The sequence below is a fragment of the Heterodontus francisci genome, chromosome 27 (genome assembly GCF_036365525.1).
Source record: "Heterodontus francisci isolate sHetFra1 chromosome 27, sHetFra1.hap1, whole genome shotgun sequence".
Lineage (NCBI taxonomy): Eukaryota > Metazoa > Chordata > Chondrichthyes > Heterodontiformes > Heterodontidae > Heterodontus > Heterodontus francisci.
Genome location: NC_090397.1, coordinates 16,734,152 through 16,759,100, shown reverse-complemented (window position 1 = coordinate 16,759,100; position 24,949 = coordinate 16,734,152). Strand labels below are relative to the sequence as shown.

Sequence of the window (24,949 nt, the reverse complement as noted above, 5' to 3'; positions counted from 1 at the left end):
ACAGTCTCTCAGTGGTTCTATCCCAGGGCAACGAGAATGCATTCTTTGACTTAGTCTCTGGAGCTTGTTGCCTTAAAGCAGTACTGCTCCTTTTCCAGCCTTAAAGGCACACCGCATTCTTCCCGGAAAAAAAAAACTGATTCAGCTATAAATAATTGAAAGGGTAAAAATAGCCAACCAGTACACAACTGCATTCAGTCTTCATTTAGTACTGCCTGAGATCTTCCAATGGCATAAAAAGTGAATGAAACACTTCATCTGGATGTAATTTGATCAACAGTTTTGACTCCCTCTAGCACTGCACTAACAGTGAAACAAAATGAATATTATATGGTAATAATAGATATTACATGTTGGAAATGCTTTATTTTTGGAGCCATATAGGACAGTGAATTTGATTATTCTTTTCCTGCTGGAAATTACATTCAAATTCAGCTTAGACTGACCAAAGTTCACCCTCTCTCCCATCTATAAGGGCTTATGCAAAGTATGTTTGGGCAGAATCAATCCTGTACGTGGTATTAGAATCAATAGGAGAAAACTGTCTAAAGATCTTGCTTAGACTTGCAGAGTTGATTATTCTCGATGGGACAATGGATACATTTGTGGCCTAGTGTAGTGCTGAATGAAGAAGGTTTCAGGTATGTCTAAATTCCCAAACAAAAGTTAACTTGAATTTACTTTTCCATTCCTTTCAGAATCTTGGCCTGTTTATGTACAGTTGACCAATGGAAAGATCTATGGCTCTGATTTAATAGTGAGTGCAACTGGAGTAATACCAAATGTTGAACCATTCATCACAAATAATCCTGTAAGTACTCTGTATACTTATATACAGCCACTTGAGTACTGCATTAGAAATCAAAATTGTAACGTAGAAATAGGCCTGAACTAAGGTTAGAAGGTGCTGCTCCACAGAGATATTTTTTGTATGAAATGAGTCAGAATCTCGAAGTATAAATTGTTAAATCAGGTGTAGATTTTTAGCCCCACTTGGGCTCTCTGTTTAAAACCTTCCTCCTTGCTATGCTTCTCAAACTAGTAAATCTTCCACGTGCTGAAAACAGTTTATAGATCCTGATTTTAACCATTCAATTCAACTGGACCAACACTGAAAATTGTCTTGATTTCCACATGCCTCTGAACAGGTATTAACTGTCATTTCCTCATATTGTTAACAGGTTTTAAAATACCAATAATTTCTAAAATTTGGTTTCTTCAATAATAATATGGGGTTACTGAATTTAAATCCAACTTGTAACTGGGATTTTTTTTCACTTCAATAATAAGGTCTTTGTTAGTGAGTTGCTGTGAGTCTTACTGTCAGAATTGGCAAACCCGTTTATACTATTACCGTATACCCATCGGGTACAGTACAACATATTTTATTCGAGACATGGAATTTGATTATACTTGGTTGCATAGAATATGGAATTTCATAATAAGGTTCTGCTAAATACTCCCTATTAAATTAGCGCATGCACGGCCAGTACAGTTAGGGTCACTGGTATGAAGTAATATCCCCAGCTTGTTGGAAGAATTGGCCCAAGGAAAGAAATTGAACAATGAAAGATGCCAGCATATCGCAAAATGGTTGGACTTCTGAATAAAATTTGTATGAAGACATTTTAAGACAGACAAAGTGAACGCTGTTCATAAGTTGCATGAGATTCTACTGTTTTTATTCTCTTGTTGGTAAACTGTTAATTTGATAACTCCAGTCAGCTTGCTGAGACAAATTTTCAAAAATATTTTGAACAATTTGATTGGTTTGCATTCTCATTTTGTTGGTAGCTGTTGATTTGTCAATTTTGATTTGTCGATTTTTAAACTTTAATGGTTGGTGTTTTTCATTCCTACTTGCTGATTGGTATGTTATGGTTTGCTATCTGAATGAGGTTTGAGCCCATCAGGTTCCAGTTTGACAGAAGTTTTTTTGGATATTGACACTCTGAGATCAATGGAGAAAATGCACAGTAAATGTACATGTTTATACATGAGTTAGCAGATTTCCCATGAGCAGATTCAAGTCGTTCAGAGTTTAATCCTTTTATCGGGGAACATGGGGGATTGGAAAGTGTTATTCGTTTCCGGTTTAAACTATAGGTCAGAAAGCACCCAGCAATATAAGAATGTTTTCATATGTATTGAAGTGTTATGTCTGCGTGTGACCTCTAGACTTGATTCCTTCAATTTGAGTGCACGTAGACTATGGCAAAAAACTCCAATAGCGTTTTTAAATGTAATAAATGGGGCATAGAGTACAGGCCTAGTATTACGATAAATTGGTACAAGGCAATGGTTAGGCTGCAGTCAGAGTAGTCTGTATGTTTGGGTATCCCATTACAGAAGGGACATTGGAGAACATGCAGCATAAATTCACCTGACTGATACTGGAGATAAGAAACTATAGTTATGAGGAAACACTTGAGCTACTGGGACTACTTCCACTAGAGTAGAGAAAGCTACAAGTAGCTGCCAGGTTTTAAAATTACTGAATAGTGAATAGGGAAAAACAATTTTACCTCCGTGATGGTGGGTTTCAAATTGTTACTGGGTGAGTGAGAAGAGATGATAGAGAAATTTCTTAAAGGATTGCTGGAGCATGTCCAGGGTTTAATATATTTGAGTTATTTGAGTTCTACATTAAACCAACCTCAAAAAGAATAGTTAAATAAAAAATATACTACCAACAGTGTGAGTAAAGTGCAGCATTGGTTATAAATCATTGAACTTGGATTACCAGAAGTAGAGAAATGAGTGGCAATACAGAGTTGTATCTCCATCCGTATTTTCTCTGTACGCATGGTTGTTGAAGTTATCGTTCCCAACCATATGATTGTGGGGAACCAGGGTCCAGTGAGAGTGAGTAACTTAAAGTAATTAATATTATTAAAGAAAAAGTAATGTAGAAATTAATGGCACTAAAAGCTGACAAATTCACTGGATCTGATGGCCTACACCCTAGGTTTTAGAAGAAATTGCTGCAGAGAAAATGGATCCGTTGGTTTTGATCTTCAAGCATTCCCTAGATCTAAATGATCCCTTTGGTGTGGAAGGTAGCAAATGTAACCCCGCTGCTCATGAAAGGAAGGAGCGAGAAACAGGGAGCTATTGTTCAGTTAGCCGTAGTAGGGAAAATTTTAGAATCTTTTATTAAGGATGTAGTAACAGAGCACCTGGAAAAATATGCTATGATTAGGCAGAGTCAACATAGTTTTATGAAAGGGAAGTCGTGTTTCACAGATCTATTAGAGGGTGTAACTAGCAGGGTAAATGAGGGGATAGTTTTTTGGATTTTCAGAAGGCATTCGACAAGGTGCCACACAAGAGGTGGTTGCACAAAATTGGCGATTAATATATTAGCATGGATTGAGGATTGGTTAATGGAAGAAAACAGAATAGGAATAAACTGGTCATTTTCAGGATGGCAGGGGGTAATTGGTGGAGTATTGCAAGGATAAGTGCTTAGGCCTCAGCTAGTTGGTTGGCATCCTTCCATCCATGAAAGATGATGGACATGCAGCAAACAATCCATTTAGGTGGGGTATCTTCTCTTGGTGCACCTTTGCTGATGGCTGTGAAAGCCAATCCTTGAGAGGCAGGTTCTGGCAGAAGTGCCGCATGTGAAGCTGCCAAGTGACGCTGTGAGTTGTTTTTGACATTAGCGCCTGTTACCAAGCTGCTGTAGCACCTGGTCGTCATGGTCGTGCATGCCAGTCACAGGATGAGTTACTATTTTCGTCTTTTGCCAGCTAGTGACTCCCAAGTGTGATAGTCAACATTTAGGGCTTTCATATCACGCTTGCGAGCATCCTTGAAGCGGAGCTTTGGGCACCCCGCTGGTTGTCTGGCCTCAGCTACCTCACCATACAGAAGGTCCTTGGGTATGTGACCGTCTTCCATCCTGCGGACATGTCTGATCCACCAAAGCTGCCTCTGTTTGATTAGTGCCAACACACTAGGCCTCAGCTATTTACAATTTATATCACTGACTTTGATGAGAACACAGAGTGTAATATATCCAAGTTTACTGAGGATACAAAACTAGGTGGGAAAGTAAGCCGTGAAGGGGACGCAAAAATCTGCAAAGGGATATAGACAGTTACCTAATTCTTTTCCAACCTTTGCCAGTTCTGGTGAAATGTCACTGACCTGAAACGTTAACTTTGCTTCTCTGTTCACAGATGCTGCCAGACCTGCTGAGTTTTTCCCAGCACTTTTTGTTTTTGTTTCAGATTTCCAGCATCTGCAGTGTTTTGCTTTTATTATATTAGACCAGTTAAGTGATTGAGCTAGAAGGTGACAGATAGAGTATAATGTGGGGAAGTGTGAAATTATCCACTTTGGTCGGGAGAATGGAAAAGAAGAATATTTGTAAAAGTTGAGATGAGTAATTGTTGGTATTCAGAGGGATTTGGGAGTCCCTGTACACGGATCACAAAGTTAGCGTGCATGTATAGCAAGCAATTAGGAAGGCAAATTGTGTGTTAACCTTGATTGCAAGGGGGTTAGAATATAAGAACAGATAAGTCTTGCTGCGATTTATATAAGGCTGCATATCTGGAGTACTGTGTAGCAGTTTTGGTCTCCTGACCGAAGGAAGGATGTACTTGCCTTAGAGGGGCTGCATCAAAGGTTCACTAGATTGATTCCTGAGATGAGAGAGCTGTCCTCTAGGGTGCGATTGAGTAGAATGATCCTGTATTCTTTGGAGTTCAGAAGAATGAGAGGTGATCTCATTGAAATGTACAAAATTCTTATTGGGCATGGCAGGGTAGATGCTGAGAATTGTTTCCCCTGGCTGGTGAGTTTATAACTCAGGGTCACAGTTTCAAGATAAGGGGCTGGCCATTTAGGAGTGAGATAAGGAGGGTTGTGAATCTTTGGTATTCTCTACTGTGGAGGGCTGTAGATGCTCAGTTGATGAGTATATTCAAGATTGAGATCAATTGCTTTTTGGGCACTAAGGAAATCAAGGTTTTGGCAGGAAAGTGGAGTTGATATAAAAGTTCAGCCATGATCGTATTGTATGGCAGAGCAGGCTCGAGGGGCTGTGTGGCCTACTCCTGCACCTATTTCTTATGTTCTTCGTTTCAGAGTTACAACAGCATCATATGAACTGGATTCAAATTAGTATGACATAACTCGGACAGCATTCAGAGCTCTGAGTTTAATATAGCTTATTGTAGCTCAGTAATAGAGTTACAGCTTCACAGATTACACTATCCAGTTGTGTGGCAGCATAACTAACAGCAATAATCACAAGCCCTCTCAGTCTTAGTTTAAAAAAAGCATGTGACCTCCTTGCCCTGGTATCTCCCCTGCCTCTGCAACCCCCACTACCCCCACTCCCATTTCTCTCTTGGCAAGGATTAGTTATAATATCTAAGTCAGTGGTTCTCAAATTGTGGTCTGCAGACTGGGGGTTCATAGGGGCTTCCCACGGGGGCGATGACGTAGAGGCAACCTTCCAGATGCAATACAGCCCAGGGAGCCTTGGTCAAGAGTGTGAGTGAGTGAGCAGTGGCAAGAGTGTGTTGTGCACCTGCTCTTCCCTTGCTCCCCTAGTGCTTCTCCCTGCTTCCGTAGTGCTTCACCCTGTGCGGCAAAGTCCCCCTCCCAGGCTTTTACTCTCTTTTCCACCCCCCCCCACCCCGTGCAGCTGCTCTCTCCCACCCCCGGCCCCCAGCTGCTGCTCCTCCCCCCACACCCCCCGCACTATTGCGCAATCCCCACGCTGCTGCTGCTCCTCCCACCCCCGTCCCCATGCTGCCGCTCTTCCCCCACCGCGCCGCTGCCGCTCTTCCCCCACCGAGCCGCTGCTGCTCTCTTTTCCCACCCCCACCACACCACGCTGCTACTGCTCTTTCCCCTGCACCCATGGCTGTCCTAATACGCGCCACTGTTCACTGGCCTCCAACCCCCCGCCATCCCCCACCACACTCTGCTCTGCTGCTCCCACAGGGATAGACATATTGCTTTGAGAAGCAGGCACACCCATCTCTCTGATAACCACTTCAGTACCTGTTTTCTTTGAAGCATTATTAAAATGCTCTTTACATGCAGCACTTCTATACTATGAGTATTATATTGAATTTGAATTTACATATTTATTTTGAAGCATACAAAGTTCATATAGGGCTGACAAGGTAGATACAGGAAGGATGTTTCCCCTGGCTGGGGATTCTAGAACTTGGGGACACAGTCTCAGAAAAGGAGGTAGGCCATTTAGGACTTAGTTGTGGAGGAATTTATTCACTCAGAGGGTGGTGACTCTGCAGAACTCTTGACTCCAGAGAGCTGTGGAGGCTCAGTCATTGAATATGTTCAAGACCGGGATCGATAGATTTCTAGATATTAAAGATATAAAGGGATATGGGGATAGTGTGGGAAAATGGCATTGAGATAGAAGATCAGTCATGATTTGGTTGAATGGTGGAGCAGGCTCAAGGGACTGAATGGCATACTCCTGCTCCTATTTCCTATGTTCCTATGATTGGGGAGGGATTGTGATTACTAATTGTTTTGAAAAGGTGTCGTTCAACCAACCAAGTTAAGAACTACTGATCTAGTTCATACCTTTCAAGTGTCGTCTGAAATCATCCATCATTCTTGGCTTGACAAAAGTTGTTTTCCTTGTGTGCTCTTAACTTAGAATAACACTGTTTTAGGCCTATGGAACATTAATAATGAATCTTTGTAATAGCTAAATGTCTGGCCCCCTCCTGGCTTACAACTAAGGTGGGATGGAGCAATCTTGCAAAAATGGTTAATTTTAAGAACCTGAACCCCGCTGGCTATTTTTGGGATGTTTTCACAGAAAATAGCTTTCTTTTGAATGATGAGTTGATATTGTGACTGGTTGTCAAATATCACAGCTTCGTTTATCCATCTTTTTTAAAAGTTTCTAGGTGTGTTGTTATGGGTTGGTTTGCAACAATCATAGAATATCCTCGACAAACCTCAAATTAATATATTGTTACAGACAGGTGGTAGGGGGTGTGGGTGGTTCCCACTGGTTACCTCCCAACTAACCGCAATCATGTTTTGCTTAAAATGATGAGTTAGTTCCTGAGTGTTTTTAGGGTCAAATAAACAGAAAAATGACAGGTTTTCTCATAGTTTAAACAAAAGATAACTATTTTTTCATGATTCCCAAAATGCTTGCAACACCACTCATGCACACATTCACCTACACATGCATACGCAAGAATAAATAGAGAGGGAAAAGGGTAAGTCGTTTAAAGTGTTTGTGGTTTTCAGTAAACCTATTGAATCTTCTCGGAAGGACAGTCTCTTTTAAAGGTGCAGGCCTGGGTGTTTGTAGTCTTGAACTTTTTGAGGCGTTGTAGATTTCTGGTGGTTAAGACTTCAGGTTGGAGGTGGCGATTACTTTATTGTTGCACCAAGCTGAAGTATAGAATTAGCAGCAGGGTTCCTTCCTTGCCTGGCTGGACTTCTTTCCACAGCCACTGGCTGGACTGCTTTCTGCAATTTTGTTGATCTCCCCCTCCCTCTCTCCCCAGAGGATGCCTTTTAAGGTACAAATTCATCACATTCGCATTTCTGTTATTTGACACATGGCCTTCTCTCTTGGTATAACCACACAATGAACCAGGGTATGTAATCCATGGTTATCTGTTGATGTCTGGACGAGTATCATTCTGTTATGATGTGGCTACTTCACGCCTTCTTAGTCTCAGAAGAACCCATTCAATTCAGGAATGTCTCTTGATGGTTTCAGGATGGGTGTAGTTAACACCTCTTAGTCTGGAATGTATCCTTTTGTCCTTTCCGAGCCAGTGAGGCAATTTTTGACCTTTCCGAGGCAGTGAGGCCAGGTCATCTGACTTTCGGCAGCCATCTCGGCAGCACATTATCCACTTATTTTTATAAGACGAAAAGTCAGTTTCAAGGAGTCCACATTGAATCAAGTCCATTTCCTAAAATAAAATTTTAAAAAAATGTGTCTTTACTGGGCATGACAATATACACAGTTCTTGATGGGTATGAGTCCACACAAGGAAAGTGTTAAATGAATTGCTAGTTTCACTTGAGTTACAAGAATAGTTGCTATGGGAGCTTTCTCTTTGTTGCATTAGGGTGTGCTCATTTGAATTTGGGATTAAAGCAGGCAACAGGAAGTTTAATCGATGTCTAGCTGTACTGTTGATGGCCTAAGGGAGTACTGGGTGAAAAGTACTCTAATCCTCTAATACCTTCAATTTGAACACTAAAAGGGAACCACTAATTCAAATCTTGCCACTCAAAACTGACAGTTAAATCTGTTTAAAACACACTTAAAAGCAAATAAGCATTAAAATACTTATCTGTCAGCAAAGGGAAATGACAAATGGAAGGTATTGAATTTTTCACTAATTGTACATAAATAGCAGTTGTTTTGGAGCACATTTGACAAAGCAGATTTACTTTTAAAATAAGCAGATTTGTTAATGAATTACTGAAGTCATTGTCATTTGAGAGGTCTGACCTCATTGACAAATGAAGAACTGATCGAAGAGGTTTGAAATTTTTTTGGATTCAGCACTTGACATTTGGCAAAGAGTGCGATCAGACTTGAATGTGAAAATAATATAACACTGATTTCCACAGGTGATTACAGAAAGTATCAATAACCTGGAAAATGAAAAAAGCTTGGTCTGCATTTGTTGGATGCCCATGCTAAAAACCCAGACTGAAATATCAATTTTTCCTGCAATTACTTCATCTGAATAATAATTCCTCATATATTTGATAATCTGCATGCTAAACAAGTGAATTTACTGTGTCTAGCAGGGTTGAATATAGTGAGCCTACTGCGGGTCCCGGCGGCAGACCCAGAAGTGGGCGCCGGCCCCGCTTGTCACGATGCCCTGCTTGTATTGCTGCCTTAGACTCATTTGCAGTGCTGTCTGGTGAAGCCGTTGCTGTAGTGACTCCTGGACCACCAACCGCCACCCCCCCCCCCCCCCCCGCCTCCCCGGAGAAGGACGCCGCAGGATGACAGAGGCGAGACAACAGGTGGCCCCACGGTTTAGTGATGCATCCCTCAAGGTTCTCTTTCAGGCTGCAGGGGAAAGGCAGGAAGTTCTCTTCCCCAGTGATGGCATGAGGAGGACCTCCCGCCTGACCAAGCAAGCCTGAATGGAGATTGCAGAGGAGGTCAGTAGCTGTGCGGCACCCCCCTGAATATTGGTGCGGTGCTGCAGAAGGGTCAGTGACCTCCTTCATTTTGCCAAGGTGAGTACACCACACCTCTCCGTTTTAGAGATTGCATGTGTCTACACAGAATGAAGAAGGAAATGAAAAGGGAGGCACCACAAAGGGGTTACGCATCAACTCATCCTGACAGATGCATGGCTGCATCTCGGCTGCAGACCATCATCTTTCACAGCTCACCCCCATTTGCTCCCCTCAGAGCTGGGAGGATGAACTATATAGGATACCCCAGTAGGGGATGCAGGGCTGCCACTAACGCAACTGTCATGTTGATCTTTCTGTGAAGTATGAGTATCTCCCTTTTACCACTTGAGGGACAAGAGGGCCTTTAACAGGAGGCAGACATCGCTGATGGGCAGGGGCATCCCAGACATCAGGCCTCCCTCCTGAGGAGGGGGCACTTGAATTAACAGGGACCCAGAGCGCCGCTAAATAGCGAATGGTGAGACTGGAATCTCCATGTAAGACAGTAAGGATTGTCTTCCATCGACATACAGTTCTTGGGTTTTAAAGCAGCAGTCTAGCAGTAGAAGCTTTGTTCAGGTTCTAGGGTTACCCAAAACACAGGAGGCAACAGAAATCTCACTGGATGCAGGAATTCTTCAGAGACAGGAGGTAACAGGAATCTGCCACCTTTCAAATGCAGGAATTCTTTTCAAGAGATACAAGTCTCCTTTACAGAGAGAGGCCTTTTTTTCTCCCGTCTCCAGGCAGGTCGCAGCCAGATTTCAAACTGCCTGCTCCTTCTTTTCACAATCCAAAGTGAAACTAACTTTAACAATCAAGTTACATGACAATCATAAATCTTGACCTGTCAATCCCCTGCTGAGTTGTTTGGAAACCAGTGCCTTGCAGTCTGTGTATTTCACTCAGTTCAAACCCACCAAGTTTCTGCAATCAATGTCCACAGAGAAAAATCCTTACCTCAGTTTTTAAAAACGCATAGAATTCTAAGTTTTCAATTTAAAAACGAAACTCTTGTAACTGTGTCCTCCGTGTAAAGACGGGATTTCGTCTCCACAAGGACTGCGCCATGGTCATTCCATGAATACTGTGATGGATGGATGCATCTGCGACATGATGGACATGGAAGTCCCCCACCCAGAGTACATTCTGTGCCCTTGCTACCCTCTGCTTCATCCTAGTGATGATCAACATGGAGGAGTTCATTCATCAGCTGAAGGAGGGCCGTAGGTGGTAATCAGCATGTTTCACCTGATGAGACTTCATGGGGTATGGTGACAATGTTGGGGACTCTCAGAGCAACTCCCTCTTGACTGTATACGACTATGCCACCACCTTTGGTGGGTCTGTCCTGCTAGTGGGACAGGACATACTCAGATAGTGGTCAAAATGTCTGGGACATTGGCTGTGAGGTATGATTTGGCGAGTATGACCAAATCAGGCTGTTGCTTGACTGGTCTGTGGGACAACTCTCCCAATTTCAACACAAGCCCCAGATGTTAGTGAGGAGGACTTTGCAGAGTCAAGTTTACAGTGTGTGCCTTTGTTATTTCCGATGCCTAGGTCGATGTCGGGTGGTGCTTCCGGTTTTATTCATATTCAACTTTTCTGTAGCAACTTGATACAATTGAGTGACTTGCTAGGCCATTTCAGAGGGCAGTTAAAAGTCAACCACATAACTGGGCGTATGGAGGCAGAGCAGGTAAGAACTGTAGTTTTCCTTCCCTAAAGGGCATTAGTGAACCAGATGGATTTTTATACGAACATATAAATTAGGAGCAGGAGTAGGCCACGTGGCCCCTCAAGCCTGCTCCACCATTCAATATGATCATGGCTAATATGATTGTAACCTCGATTCAATATTCCCGTCTAACCCCAATAACTTCTCACCCCCTTGCTTATCAAGAATCTATCTACCTCTGCCTTAAAAATATTTAAAGACTCTGCTTCCACTGCCTGCCCCCCATCTTTGTGCAATTATATGCTTTTTCTTTGTTTGATACTATCCTTAACTTTTTTTAGTTAACCACAGGTTGTAGGTCCTCCCTTGGAATTTTTCTTTCTCGTTAGAATGTATCTGTTGTGTATTCTGAAATATCCACTTCGATGTCTGCCACTGCATCTCGACTGACCTATCCCTTAACCTAGTTTGCCAGTTCACTTTAACAATTCTGCTTTCATGCCCTCATAATTGTCCTTATTTAAGTTTAAAATACTAGTTTTGGACCCATTCTTCTCTCCCTCAAACTGAATGTAAAATTCAGTCATATGATCGGGGTGCCTTCACTATGTGGTCATCAATTAATCCTGTCTTGTTGCACAATACCAGGTCTAGTATAGCCTGCTCGCTGGCTCCAGAATGTGCTGTTCTAAGAAACTATCCTGAAAACATTCCATGAACTCCTCATCTAGGCTACCATTGCCTATCTGAGTTTTCCAGTCTATATGTAGGTTAAAAACCCCCATGATTATTGCTGTACCTTTTTGACAAACTCCCATTATTTCTTTCTTTATACTCTATCCGACCATGTGGTTACTGTTGGGGGCCTGCACGCCACTCCCACGAATGACATCTCATCTTTGTCATTTTTCATCTCTACCCAAACCGCTACTACATCTGGTTGCCTGAAATTAGATCATCCCTCTCCAGCGTGCTCATTCCATCATTAATTAACAGAGCCACGCCTTCACCTTTCCCTCACTTCCTGTCCTTCTTAAATGTCATGTACGCTTCAATATTCAGATCCCAATCTATGTCATCCTGCAGCCATGTCTCTAATGGTTATCAGATCGTACTTACTTATTTCTATTTGTGCTATCAGTTCATCTATTTTGTTTCAAATACCTCGCGCATTCAGATACAGAGCCTTTAGTTTTGTCCTTTTATTATTTTTGTAGCATCCATCCTTGACTGCTGATTTACTCTATCCCTGCTTGTCACTGTCTGTTTATCATTTCCCATATTAATACCTTTCTTGCCTTGTCTCGACTCTTCATTTGCCACATATTCCCTTGCCCCCACTATTTAGTTTAGAACCCTCTCTACTTCCCTAGTTATGCGACTTGCTAGAACACCAGCCCCATTACGGTTCAGGTGTAGACCGCCTCAATGGTACAGCCCCCACTTTTCCCAGTACTGGTGCCAGTGCCCCACGAACTGGCACCTGCTTCTACCACACCAATCTTTCAGCCACACATTTATTTTTCTAATCTTATTTGCCCTATGCTAATTTGCATGTGACTCAGAGATTAATCCTGAAATTATTACCTTTGAGTTTCTGCTTAATTTGGTGCCTAGATCCTCATATTGACTATGCAGAACCTCTTTCCTTGTCCTGCCTATGTCGTTGGTACCTACATGGATCAAGACGTCTGGATCCTTCCTCTCCCGCTGTAAGTTCCTCTCCAGCCCTGAGCAGATGTCCCGAACCCTGGCACTGGGCAGGCAACACAGCCTTCTAGACTCTCGCTCTTTGCTGCAGAGAACAGTGTCAATCCCCCTCACTATACTGTCACCTACTACCACTACATTCCTTTTGCTCCCTCCACTTGAATGGCTTCCTATACCACGGTGCCATGGCCAGTTAGCTCATCCATCTTGCAGCCCCCACTCTCATCCAAACAAGCTGAAAGAACCTCAAACCTTTTGGACGATCGCTGAGGCTCTGGCACTCCAGTAGTGACAATCCAGTAGTGCATGCTGAGACTAGCTTTTTATTCCAGATTTATTTAATTAATTGAGTTTAAATTCCCCAGCTACCATGGTGGGATTTGAACTCATGTCTCTGGAGCATTAGTCCAGGCTTCTGGGTTACAAATCCAGTACTATTAGCACTATGCTACCATTCACTTGCTTTGGGAAATGTTCTACATCAAAAATGGTTACATACAAATTGTTTAGCAGGATAAAGAGAGAACCTGATCAGTTACACCTGCACCCTCTATGGTCCAAAGCCATGAAAACTGTTGGGACTGGATAATGGACTATTTTTCGAGAGGCAGTTGGGGTATTAATCCTCTCCAGTGCAATAACGTAAGAGACACTGAGTGTTGCTGACATTTCAGCTACGTGTGGGAGTCTTTCAAATGTAAGTTGATTAGAATCCAGGACCAGCATCTTCCTGTGAGGAAGAAGGATAAGTTTGGCAAGTTTCGGGAACCTCTGATAACGCGGGATATTGTGAGCCGAGTCAAAAAGAAAAAGGAAGCATTCGTAAGGGCTGGAAGGCTGGGAACAGACGAATCTTTTGAGGAATATAAAGACAGTAGAAAGGAACTTAAGCAAGGAGTCAGGAGGGCTAAAAGGGGTCATGAAAAGTCATTGGCAAACAGGATTAAGGATAATCCCAAGGCTTTATATACATATATAAAGAGCAAGAGGGTAACTAGGGAAAGGGTTGGCCCACTCAAGGACAGAGAAGGGAATCTGTGTGTGGAGTCAGAGGAAATGGGCGAGGTACTAAATGAGTACTTTGCATCAGTATTCACCAAAGAGAAGGACTTGGTGGATGATGAGTCTAGGGAAGGGAGTGTAGATGGCGTCAGTCATCTCATTATCAAAAAGGAGAAGGTGTTGGGTGTCTTGCAAAGCATTAAGGTAGATAAGTCCCCAGGGCCTGATGGGATCTGCCCCAGAATACTAAGGGAGGCAAGGGAAGAAATTGCTGGGGCTGTGACAGAAATCTTTGCATCCTCATTGGCTACAGGTGAGGTCCCAGAGGACTGGAGAATAGCCAATGTTGTTCCTTTGTTTAAGAAGGGTAGCAAGGATAATCCAGGAAATTATAGGCCGGTGAGCCTTACATCAGTGGTAGGGAAATTATTAGAGAGGATTCTTCGGGACAGGATTTACTCCCATCTGGAAACAAACAAACTTATTAGCGAGAGGCAGCATGGTTTTGTGAAGGGGAGGTCGTGTCTCACTAATTTGATTGAGTTTTTTGAGGAAGTGATGAAGATGATTGATGAAGGAAGGGCAGTGGATGTTATCTATATGGACTTCAGTAAAGCCTTTGACAAGGTCCCTCATGGCAGACTGGTACAAAAGGTGAAGTCACATGGGATCAGAGGTGAGCTGGCAAGATGGAAACAGAACTGGCTCGGTCATAGAAGACAGAGGGTAGCAGTGGAAGGGTGCTTTTCTGAATGGAGGGATGTGACTAGTGGTGTTCCGCAGGGATCAGTGCTGGGACCTTTGCTCTTTGTAGTATATATAAATGATTTGGAGGAAAATGTAGCTGGTCTGATTAGTAAGTTTGCGGACAACACAAAGGTTGGTGGAGTTGCGGACAGTGATGAGGATTGTCAGAGGATACAGCAGGATATAGATTGGTTGGAGACTTGGGCGGAGAAATGGCAGATGGAGTTTAATCCGGACAAATGTGAGGTAATGCATTTTGGAAGGTCTAATGCAGGTGGGAAGTATACAGTAAATGGCAGAACCCTTAGGAGTATTGACAGGCAGAGAGATCTGGGCGTACAGGTCCACAGTTCACTGAAAGTGGCAACGCAGGTGGATAAGGTAGTCAAGAAGGCATACGACATGCTTGCCTTCATCGGTCGGGGCATAGAGTATAAAAATTGGCAAGTCATGTTGCAGCTGTACAGAACCTTAGTTAGGCCACACTTAGAATATTGTGTGCAATTCTGGTCGCCACACTACCAGAAGGACGTGGAGGCTTTGGAGAGGGTACAGAAGAGGTTTACCGGGATGTTGCTTGGTCTGGAGGGCATTAGCTCTGAGGAGAGGTTGGATAAACTCGGATTGTTTTCACTGGAACGACGGAGGTGGAGGGGTGACATGATAGAGGTTTACAAAGTTATGAGCGGCATGGACAGAGTGAATAGTCAGAAGCTTTTTCCCAGGGTGGAAGAGTCAGTTACTAGGGGGCATAGGTTTAAGGTGAGAGGGGCAAAGTTTAGAGGGGATGTGCGAGGCAAGTTCTTTACACAGAGGGTGGTGAGTGCCTGGAACTTGCTGCCGGGGGAGATGGTGGAAGCAGGTACGATAATGATGTTTAAGAGGCATCTTGACAAATTCATGAATAGGATGGGAATAGAGGGATACGGTCCCCGAAGTGCAGAAGGTTTTAATTCAGGCAGCATCAAGATCGGCGCAGGCTTGGAGGGTCGAACGGCCTGTTCCTGTTCTTTGTTTCCATGATTTTACCAAACATGTGCTGCATTTCAGTGTTTACATTGACTACCGCTGACAGTGATTTGCACGTGGCTTCAACTGCCTATCTATGGTCTCCTGGTTAGTAGGCATCTTGTACACTGCTTTTGAACATCTGTATATTTAAAAAACAAAAGACAGCTAGCCATCAGTTGCTGAACTAGAGATATCAGAGCATGCTGTGGGTCACAGAAAAATCTATGCCCTCGAACTCAGGAATATCTGCAACAGCTAGCTCACCTGTGGTGTCTTGGTGTACTGTGTTTGTTATACTTGAAAGTTCAACAGCACAATTAAATGTCCTTTTCTTCTCTGAGGGTAGTGAATGTCTGGAATTCTTTACCCCAGAGAGTTGTGGAAGCTAGATCACAAAGTATTTAAAGAAGAGGGAGATAGATTTTTGAAATATCGAGGAGTTGAGGGCTATGAGGAGCTGGCACGAAAGAAGAGTTGAGGTCTGGGGCAGATCAGCCATGATCTTATTGAATGGCGAGGCAGGTACGAGGGGCCGAATGGCCTACTCCTGCTCCTATTTCTTATGTTCTTTTGGCTGAAGTTCACTGAAGTGACTTACAGAAATCATTGCCGGTACAGATTTTTAAAAACAAAAATGTTGTCTATAATGTTGCAAGTTAAAATGGATATTTTTTTTGGGGGGGTAGGGGCACGGGGTAGGTTGAATATCCAGTAATGCAGGTTTGTGTGGCTTGTGCATCAGTTGCCATCATTGCAGCTATTTCAAAAGTGAAAATCTCCCTTAATTCTTGGAACAATTAATTAGCATAGATGCATTTAAGGGGAAGCTAGATAAGTATATGAGGGGAAAAGGAATAGAAGGAAGTGTTGATAGGGTGAGATGAGGTACATAAAATCTACAGGACAGGACATTCGGCCCAGCAGGTCTATGTCAGGGTTTATACTCCACATGACCCTCCTCCCACCGTACTTCATCTAGTAAAGTAGTTCCTGCTGAATTCCCTATTGGATTTATTAGTGACTATCTTATATTTATGCCCTCTAAATTCTGAATAATTCCCTACTATTGCCCCCCGTGACAGACCGCTATCCACCAGGACTACAGCCCCTTGTTATACAGCTCATAACGTCGTCACAAGACTGTCTGAGTTAGAAAGTTATCTCTGTACTCCTGGGCAACTTTCACTGCTCAATGTGGCAGGAGGCTCATAAGCCATGACTATTTATGGATCCCAAGTATTAAAGTGCAGTTTTAACCCGGCCCTATCTTGTTGGATTTGCATCTACTTTTCCTTTAGCTTTACCTTCTAATTCATATAGAAATTTGGAAATGAAGCAGAGAATGATTAAATAAGTGGTTTGTTGATGCAGCATTTGTACCGAGTTCTCAATCCAGTCCATTATGGAGGAGAAAAATGATGATTGAGCCACATACACACCACCTGGTGGCTATTCAGAGCAGAACTGCCAGACAGATGGCCTGCAGGTTCCTGAAAAAACCTGAGTGGTTTTGATGGGAAAATGTTATTTCTTCTAATAGAGGAGTCAGTGACCAAGCATTGTCATTTTAAAAATGTCAGTGGTTAGCAGAAATTTCTTTAGTGTTAAGAGCATGGAATGCTTTGCCACGATCTATTTCTGATCATTGAAAGTTCTTTTTGCACTAAAAGGATTTGAATTATCCAGTGATTTAAATTAAGGTATGTAAGTAATGTAGGAAAGTGGGAATTTAGTACAAAAATGTTAAATTACTTAATTTTTAAAATTCATTCATGGGATGTGGGCGTCGCTGGCCAGGCCAGCATTTATTGCTCATCCCTAATTGCCCTTGAGAAGGTCGTTGTGAGCTGCCTTCTTGAACCGTTGCAGTCCATTTGGGGTAGGTATACCCACAGTGCTGTTGTGAAGGAAGTTCCAGGATTTTGACCCAGTGACAGTGAAAGAACGGCGATATAGTTCCAAGTCAGGCTGGTGTGTGACTTGGAGGGAAACTTTCAGCTGGTGGTGTTCCCATGTATTTGCTGCCCTTGTCCTTCTAGTTGGTAGAGGTCGCGGGTTTGGAAGGTGCTGTCTAAGGAGCCTTGGTGCGTTGCTGCTGTGCATCTTGTAGATGGTACACACTGCTGCCACTGTGCGTCAGTGAAGGGAGTGAATGTTTGTACATGGGGTGCCAATCCAGCGGGCTGCTTTGTCCTGGATGGTGTCGAGCTTCTTGAGTGTTGTTGGAGCTGCACCCATCCAGGCAAGTGGAGAGTATTCCATCACACTCCTGTCTTGTGCCTTGTAGATGGTGGACAGGCTTTGGGGAGTCAGGAGGTGAGTTATTCCCCTCAGGATTCCTAGCCTCTGACCTGCTCTTGTAGCCACAGTAGTTATATGGCTACTCCAGTTCAGTTTCTGGTCAATGGTAGCTCCTAGGATGTTGATAGTGGGGGATTCAGTGTTGGTAATGTCATTGAATGTCAAGGGGAGATGGTTAGATTCTCTCTTGTTGGAGATGGTCATTGCCTGGCACTTGTGTGGCGCGAATGTTACTTTCCACTTATCAGCCCAAGCCTGGATATTGTCCAGGTCTTACTGCATTTCTACACTGACTGCTTCAGTATCTGAGGATCACGAATGGTGCTGAACATTGTGCAATCATCAGCGAACATCCCCACTTCTGACCTTATGATTGAAGGAAGGTCATTGATGAAGCAGCTGAAGATGGTTGGGCCTAGGACACTACCCTGAGGAACTCTTGCAGTGATATCCTAGAGCTCAGATGATTGACCTCCAACACCCACAACCATCTTCCTTTGTGCTAGGTATGACTCCAGCCAGTGGAGGATTTTCTCCCTGATTCCCATTGACCTCAGTTTTGCTAGGGCTCCTTGATGCCATATTCAGTCAAATGCTGCCTTGATGTCAAGGGCAGTCACTCTCGCCTCACCTCTTGAGTTCAGCTCTTTTGTCCATGTTTGAACCAAGGCTGTCATGAGGTCAGGAGCTGAGTGGCCCTGGCGGAACCCAAATGGAGTGTCACTGAGCAGGTTATTGCTCAGCAAACGCCGCTTGATGGCACTGTTGATAACACCTTCCATCACTTTACTGATGATTGAGAGTAGACTGATGGGGTGGTAATTGGCCGGGTTGGACTTGTCCTGCTTTTTGTATACAGGACATACCTGGGCAATTTTCCACATTGCAGGGTAGATGCCAGTGTTGTAGCTGTACTGGAACAGCTTGGCTGGGGGCGCGGCAAGTTCTGGAGCACAGGTCTTCAGTACTATTACCAGAATATTGTCTGGACCCATAGCCTTTGCAGTATCCAATGCCTTCAGTCGTTTCTTGATGTCATGCGGAGTGAATCAAATTGGCTGAAGTCTAGCATCTGTGATGCTGGTGACTTTAGGAGGAGGCCGAGATGGATCATCAACTCGGCACTTCTGGCTGAAGATTGTTGCAAATGCTTCAGCCTTATCTTTCGCACTGATGTGCTGGGCTCCCCGTTATTGAGGATGGGGATATTTGTGGAGCCACCTCTTCCAGTTAGTTGTTTAATTGTCCACCAACATTTACGGCTGAATGTGGCAGGACTGCAGAGCTTAGATCTGATCCTTAGGTTGTGGGATCGCTTAGCTCTGTCTATCACATGCTGCTTACGCAGTTTGGCACGCAGATAGTCCTGTGTTGTAGCTTCACCAGGTTGACACCTCATTTTGAGGTATGCCTGGTGCTGCTCCTGGCATGCCCTCCTGCACTCTTCATTGAACCAGGGTTGGTCTCCTGGCTTGATGGTAATGGTACAGTGGGGGATATGCCAGGCCATGAGGTTACAGATTGTGGTTGAGTACAATTCTGCTGCTGTTGATGGCACACAGCGCCTCATGGATGCCCAGTTTTGCATTTCTAGATCTGTTCGTAATCTATCCCATTTAGCATGGTGGTAGTGCCACACAACACGATGGAGGGTATCCTCAATGTGAAGGCGGGACTTCGTCTCCACAACGACTGTGCGGTGGTCACTCCTACCAATACTGTCATGAACAGATGCATCTGCGGCAGGCAGATTGGTGAGGACGAGGTCAAGTATGTTTTCCCCTCTTGGTTCCCTCACCACCTGCCGCAGACCCAGTCTAGCAGATATGTCCTTTAGGACTCAGCCAGCTCGGTCAGTAGTGGTGCTACCGAGCCACTCTTGGTGATGGACATTGAAGTCCCCCACCCAGAGTACATTTTGTGCCCTCGCCACCCTCAGTGCTTCCTCCAAGTGCTGTTCAACATGGAGGAGTACTGACTCATCAGCTGAGGGAGGGTAGTAGGTGGTAATCAGCAGGAGGTTTCCTTGTCCATGTTTGATCTGATGCCATGAGACTTCATGGGGTCCAGAGTCGATGTTGAGGACTCTCAGGGCAACTCCCTCCCTACTGTATACCACTGTGCCACCACCTCTGGTGGGTCTGTCCTGCCATTTGGACAGGACATACCCAGGGTTGGTGATGGCAGTGTCTGGGACATTATCTGTCAGGTATGATTCCGTGAGTATGACTATGTCAGGCTGTTGCTTGACTAGTCTGTGGGACAGCTCTCCCAACTTTGGCACAAGCCTCCAGATGTTGGTAAGGAGGACTTTGCAGGGTCGATAGGGATGGGTTTGCTGTTGTCGTTTCGGATGCCTCGGTCGATGCCGGGTGGTCCGTCCGGTTTTATTCCTTTTTATTGACTTCATAGTGGTTATATACAACTGAGTGGCTTGTTAGGCCGTTTCAGAGGGCATGTAAGAGTCAACCACATTGCTGCGGGTCTGGAGTCACATGTAGACCAGACCAGGTAAAGACAGCAGATTTCCTTCCCTAAAGGACATTAGTGAACCAGATGGGTTTTTACAACAATCGACAATGGTTTCATGGCCATCATTAAACTAGCTTTTAATTCCAGATTTATTAATTGAATTCAAATTCCACCTTCTGCTGTGGTGGGATTTGAACCCATGTCCCCACAACAATACCCTGGGTCTCTGGGTTACTGGTCCAGTGACAATACCACTACGCCACCACCTCCTATTTGACTCAATATCTCCTGGCAAATATTTATTTCTCAACCAACATTACTTTTAAAAAAAAAAAGATTATCTGATTGTTACCACATTGCGTTTGTCGGAGCTTGCTATACACAAATTGGCTGCTGTTTCCCTACATTAGAACAGTGACTACATAGCAAAACTACTTCATTGGCTGCAAAGTGCTTTAGGACATCCTGAGGCTGTGAAAGGTGCTACATAAATGCAAGTTCTTTCTTTAAGCAACTTTAAATTAAGAGGATTTGATAGTAATCGAGGAAAGGCCATTCATTGCAGCTTTTAATGGAAAAGTGGATAAATATTTGAAGATAAGTTAGATCCAGGGCTACTGGGAGAGAATAGGGAAGTGGGATTAATTTTGTATTGTTCTAGCAAAGAGCCAGCACAGGCACGACAGGGCCAAATGCCCACCTTCTGTGCTGTAAATTTCTATGGTGCTAAAGAAAGAATACCTTCAAAATGGAGAGGAACTTTCCAAATTGAACTTTTCATTTAAAACAGTTGGAACTATTCATGTATTGACAGTACTGTTCTACTTGATAATCATAACTTCTCTTTTTGTAGTTTGATGTGGCAGAAGATGGGGGCCTTAAAGTAGATGAGCAGATGCAAACCTCAGTCCCAGATATCTTCGCTGCCGGTGACATCTGCACTGTATCTTGGGAGCCTCGCGCTCTTTGGCAACAGGTACAGGAGGTGCCATCTGTCAGAGTATTTTTCATTCACCTTAGAAAATGCAATTTGCCTGAATGATTACAATTGTTTTTTCCTTCATTTACGCAACCTAACAGATGCGACTGTGGACCCAGGCTAGACAGATGGGATATTATGCAGCAAAGTGTATAGCAGCAGAAATGTTGGGGGAATCAATTGAATTGGACTTCTGCTTTGAATCGTTTGCCCATGTCACCAAATTCTTCAATTATAAGGTAATTTTGAAAGTGGTTACAACAAAATAAGTAGAATTTCACAAAAGTTGAACCCTGTTCTTTTACCTGAGCAGTTGTACTAACGATATGGGAAAATTCCCCATGTGCTACTTTCTAAATAGTTTTACCATTTTTTACACACAATGAATGCTGAGAGGGAATAGTTCTATCATGTTCTAAATTAAATGACTCAGAATGCTGTGATCATAACTCATTCATTAGAGGACTTGACATTAATGCTTTCAGCCTGTTGATGCTTTTCTTGCAGGTGGTGTTGCTAGGAAAGTACAATGGCCAGGGTCTGGGGACAGATCATGAGCTGTTACTGCGATGCACTCGTGGCCAGGAGTATGTGAAAACAGTGATGCAGAATGGAAGAATGAAGGGAGCTGTGCTTATTGGTGAAACTGACTTGGAAGAGACCTTTGAAAATCTCATTTTAAATCAGATGGATCTGTCTGCATATGGAGAGAATTTACTCGACCCAAATATTGATATTGAGGATTATTTTGATTAAGATAAACAAATCTGTGACACATAATTTGCATTTTGTATGCAGGTTCTGTAATTCTGTCCTAATGGACTATAGTGAGGTACTGTGTGCCTGGTGGTTGTAAAAGATCCAATGGAATTATTTCAGGAGATGCAGGAAGTTCTTCCAGTGTCTTGGCTAACCTTCCTCCATCAGCCAACACCAGTATAACAGATTAGATGGCCATTTATATCCTTTACTGTTTTGGAGACCTTGCTGTATGCAAATTGGCTGCTCTGTTTGTTTGCATAATAAAACCATAACTGCACTTCAAAAGTACTTCATTCACACTTGCACTTTTGGATATCCTGAAGATATGGAACGTGTAAGTTCTATCTTGAATGATGTTGAGTGCTTTAAGTTGCATTGTTACTATAATGCCACAAATTGGTTACATCTTTCTCTCTCTGGCTCTTCCAAATGAATTGTGTTCTTGAAGAAAAAGTGCTCTGAATTATGTTTTGTGTTTTTGTTTGCAATTGATCTCATAGGGATTGTTGCTTTGATGAGATGATTTCTTGCTGTACTTGGTTTTGCAACATTTTTAAATAGCATCATGCCAGCAGCAGCAATAATTTGCATTTATATAGCATCTTGAACATGGTAAACATCTCAAGGCACTTCACAGGACAATTATCATACTAAATTTGGCTTTGTTATCTATGCATTATGTTTCACAAGTGAAATTTGTAATTTCTTCTGCCTGTAATCAATTTTTCTAACTAGCCATTTGTCTCATGTTAAGTACAATGACAATGAAGATAAATTAGATCCAGGGCTACTGGGAGAGAATAGGGAAGTGGGATTAATTTTGTATTGTTCTAGCAAAGAGCCAGCACAGGCATGACAGGGCCAAATGTCATTGTACTTAAAGCTGCTCTGCCAATTTATACCTACTGTCATGCAGGCCCCCACCTGCCAAGAATGAGGCACGTTAATTTTGCCACATGGGCATTAAACTTCAAATTGCCAGGTCCCTCACAGAAAGACATTTTTGCATACTAGCAGACAGTGTTGGAACAAAGGAACCAGTTCCTGCTCCCAATACACAGAACAGACATGGTCAGACCAGTTTAGTCACACGACTAACTGGCTGTTGCAGAGTTTTGAACTGAGAGTTTTAAATGGGAAAAACAGTGTTTTGAAAACAGAAAGTTCCTGGCTCCTGGATTCAGAACATCTCTCTCCTGTCTGCTCCCATCTCTTTCTCAGCAGCTTCGGAATCCATTGAAGACACATGAACCCCCAAGAGAGAAAAGTCTCCTACAGTGAACAAAGTTTAAGAAGAATACTGGGCCCCAACGAAAGTAAGAATTACCTACAAGCAAGGATTCTACAGTGAGCTCGAAGAACTGTAACAACTCTTTAGATATTGCCTCAAACTTTCTACTTTATTTTTTTCTTCTCTTTTCTGTCACCATCTGCATGTGTATATCGCGTATGCATGCTGGCGTGAGCACATCATGTATCCACAGGCATTAACCGAATTAGAGTTTAAGCTTAAGTTTAATAAATTTCACTTCTTTAAACCTAAGAAAGCCTGATGTGCTCATTTCTTTGCCTTATAATTGGAAAGTGGTGAATAAGGATTCATCATTACCAAATGGCTGCCAGGGTTCAGACCAAATTTCCTTCATTACTGTAGTCCCACTCTCACACACTGGCTCATCACCCATCATTGTAAAAAGCTTAAAAACCGAAAATACTGGAAATACACAGCAGGTCTGGCAGCATTTGTGAAGAGAGAAACAGAATTAGTGGTTCAGGTCTGTGACCTTTCATCAGCCTGAACTTCTACAATCCCAGTTTCCTGTATCCATAAAAGATGTACATTTTCATTTTAGATGTTATTTAACAGGACTTACAAATTGCAGGCGATTACTATTTTTTCTCAACTTTGAGGAGCAGTTAGTAAAAACAAAGAACCTCACTGTCTTTGAAAAAAGCCTCTGAATACTGTGTTCAGTCTAATCACTTAGTAAACAGTGATGTAACATGCTGTAAGTTTTAATTTAAATCCTGTTGATATTTGTGAGCATGGTGTGTGTCTTTTGCTTTGCTGTTTATTGAACATTTTTCTTTTTACATAGCAAGGCCTACTCTTCAGTCTGCCAACCATGTAAAGGCAATTAGAATTGTAAAATTGTATAGCCTGTGAAGCATAAATGGCTTCAAAAAACAGAAAATATGCTTACTGTATAGCTTTGAAATGGCATCACTTTTTACATGTTGAATCCTACCTCGTGTCACCATGCTCAGTGGTAGTGCTCCTACCTTCAAGCCCCACTCCAAAGTTTAAGCACATAATCCAAGCTGACACTTCAGCACAGTTGCACAGGCATGTTGCATTATGTCAGGTCCTGCCTTACAAATGAGATCGTAAGTTGAGGCCCAGGCTGCAGATGTGAAAAATCCAGTCGCATTGTTTTGAGGCAATAGCTGAGTTTTCCTGGCATATTGACCAATATTCTTCAACCAACGCAATAAATTAACTGGTAATTCACTCAATCCTGTGAGTGTATTGACTGCCATGTTTGCCTACAAAACAATAGCAACTGCAATTTAAAAGTAATGCATTGTGTTTGAACTGCTTTGAGACAGTTTGTGGTTGTAAAAGGTGCTCTATAAATTAATTCTAATAATACCCTCAACTGCATGTGTTTAGCTGATTTTTGTCTCTGTGTCACTGTTTGTCATTCCCATTTTACTAATACTGACACTGATCCCAAATCCATTTAAATATGTGCAATGATCCTTATATATCAAACTCTTGGTCTCAATCTATATCTTCGACATGCACACACTTTCCTAACACCCAGGCCAGCCAGCAGAAAACTTCAGCCCAGTATCACTGGCCCTAAACTTCTGCAAACAGTTTCCGTCCAGAGCCACCTCCGAGGACCTGCCCACAGTACAGCTTGTGAGCAACATTGCAGGAGATTCATTAGTTTGTATGTTTTTTCTTTTGTTAGATGTTACCCGCTCATGTGCACTTAATTGTCCCCATTTGTTGGCAGGCCATGTGGGTGCAGTAAATATGGCATGTTTTTATGTTTTTTGCCTTTAAATAAATAAATGCAAACATTTTA

General features: G+C 42.9%; 1 protein-coding gene across 2 annotated transcripts in view; it reads left to right on the top strand.

Annotated features, from left to right (window-relative positions):
- pyroxd1 (pyridine nucleotide-disulphide oxidoreductase domain 1) overlaps positions 1 to 24,949 on the top strand; it is a 64,202-nt gene extending 39,253 nt beyond the window's left edge. For both annotated transcript variants that reach the window (XM_068058924.1, XM_068058925.1), the window contains exons 9-12: positions 699 to 811; positions 20,964 to 21,086; positions 21,191 to 21,328; positions 21,597 to 24,949. In XM_068058924.1, coding sequence (XP_067915025.1) covers positions 699 to 811; positions 20,964 to 21,086; positions 21,191 to 21,328; positions 21,597 to 21,845 — 623 coding nt within the window. In that variant the 3' untranslated portion in view covers positions 21,846 to 24,949. The remainder of the gene's footprint in view (positions 1 to 698; positions 812 to 20,963; positions 21,087 to 21,190; positions 21,329 to 21,596) is intronic.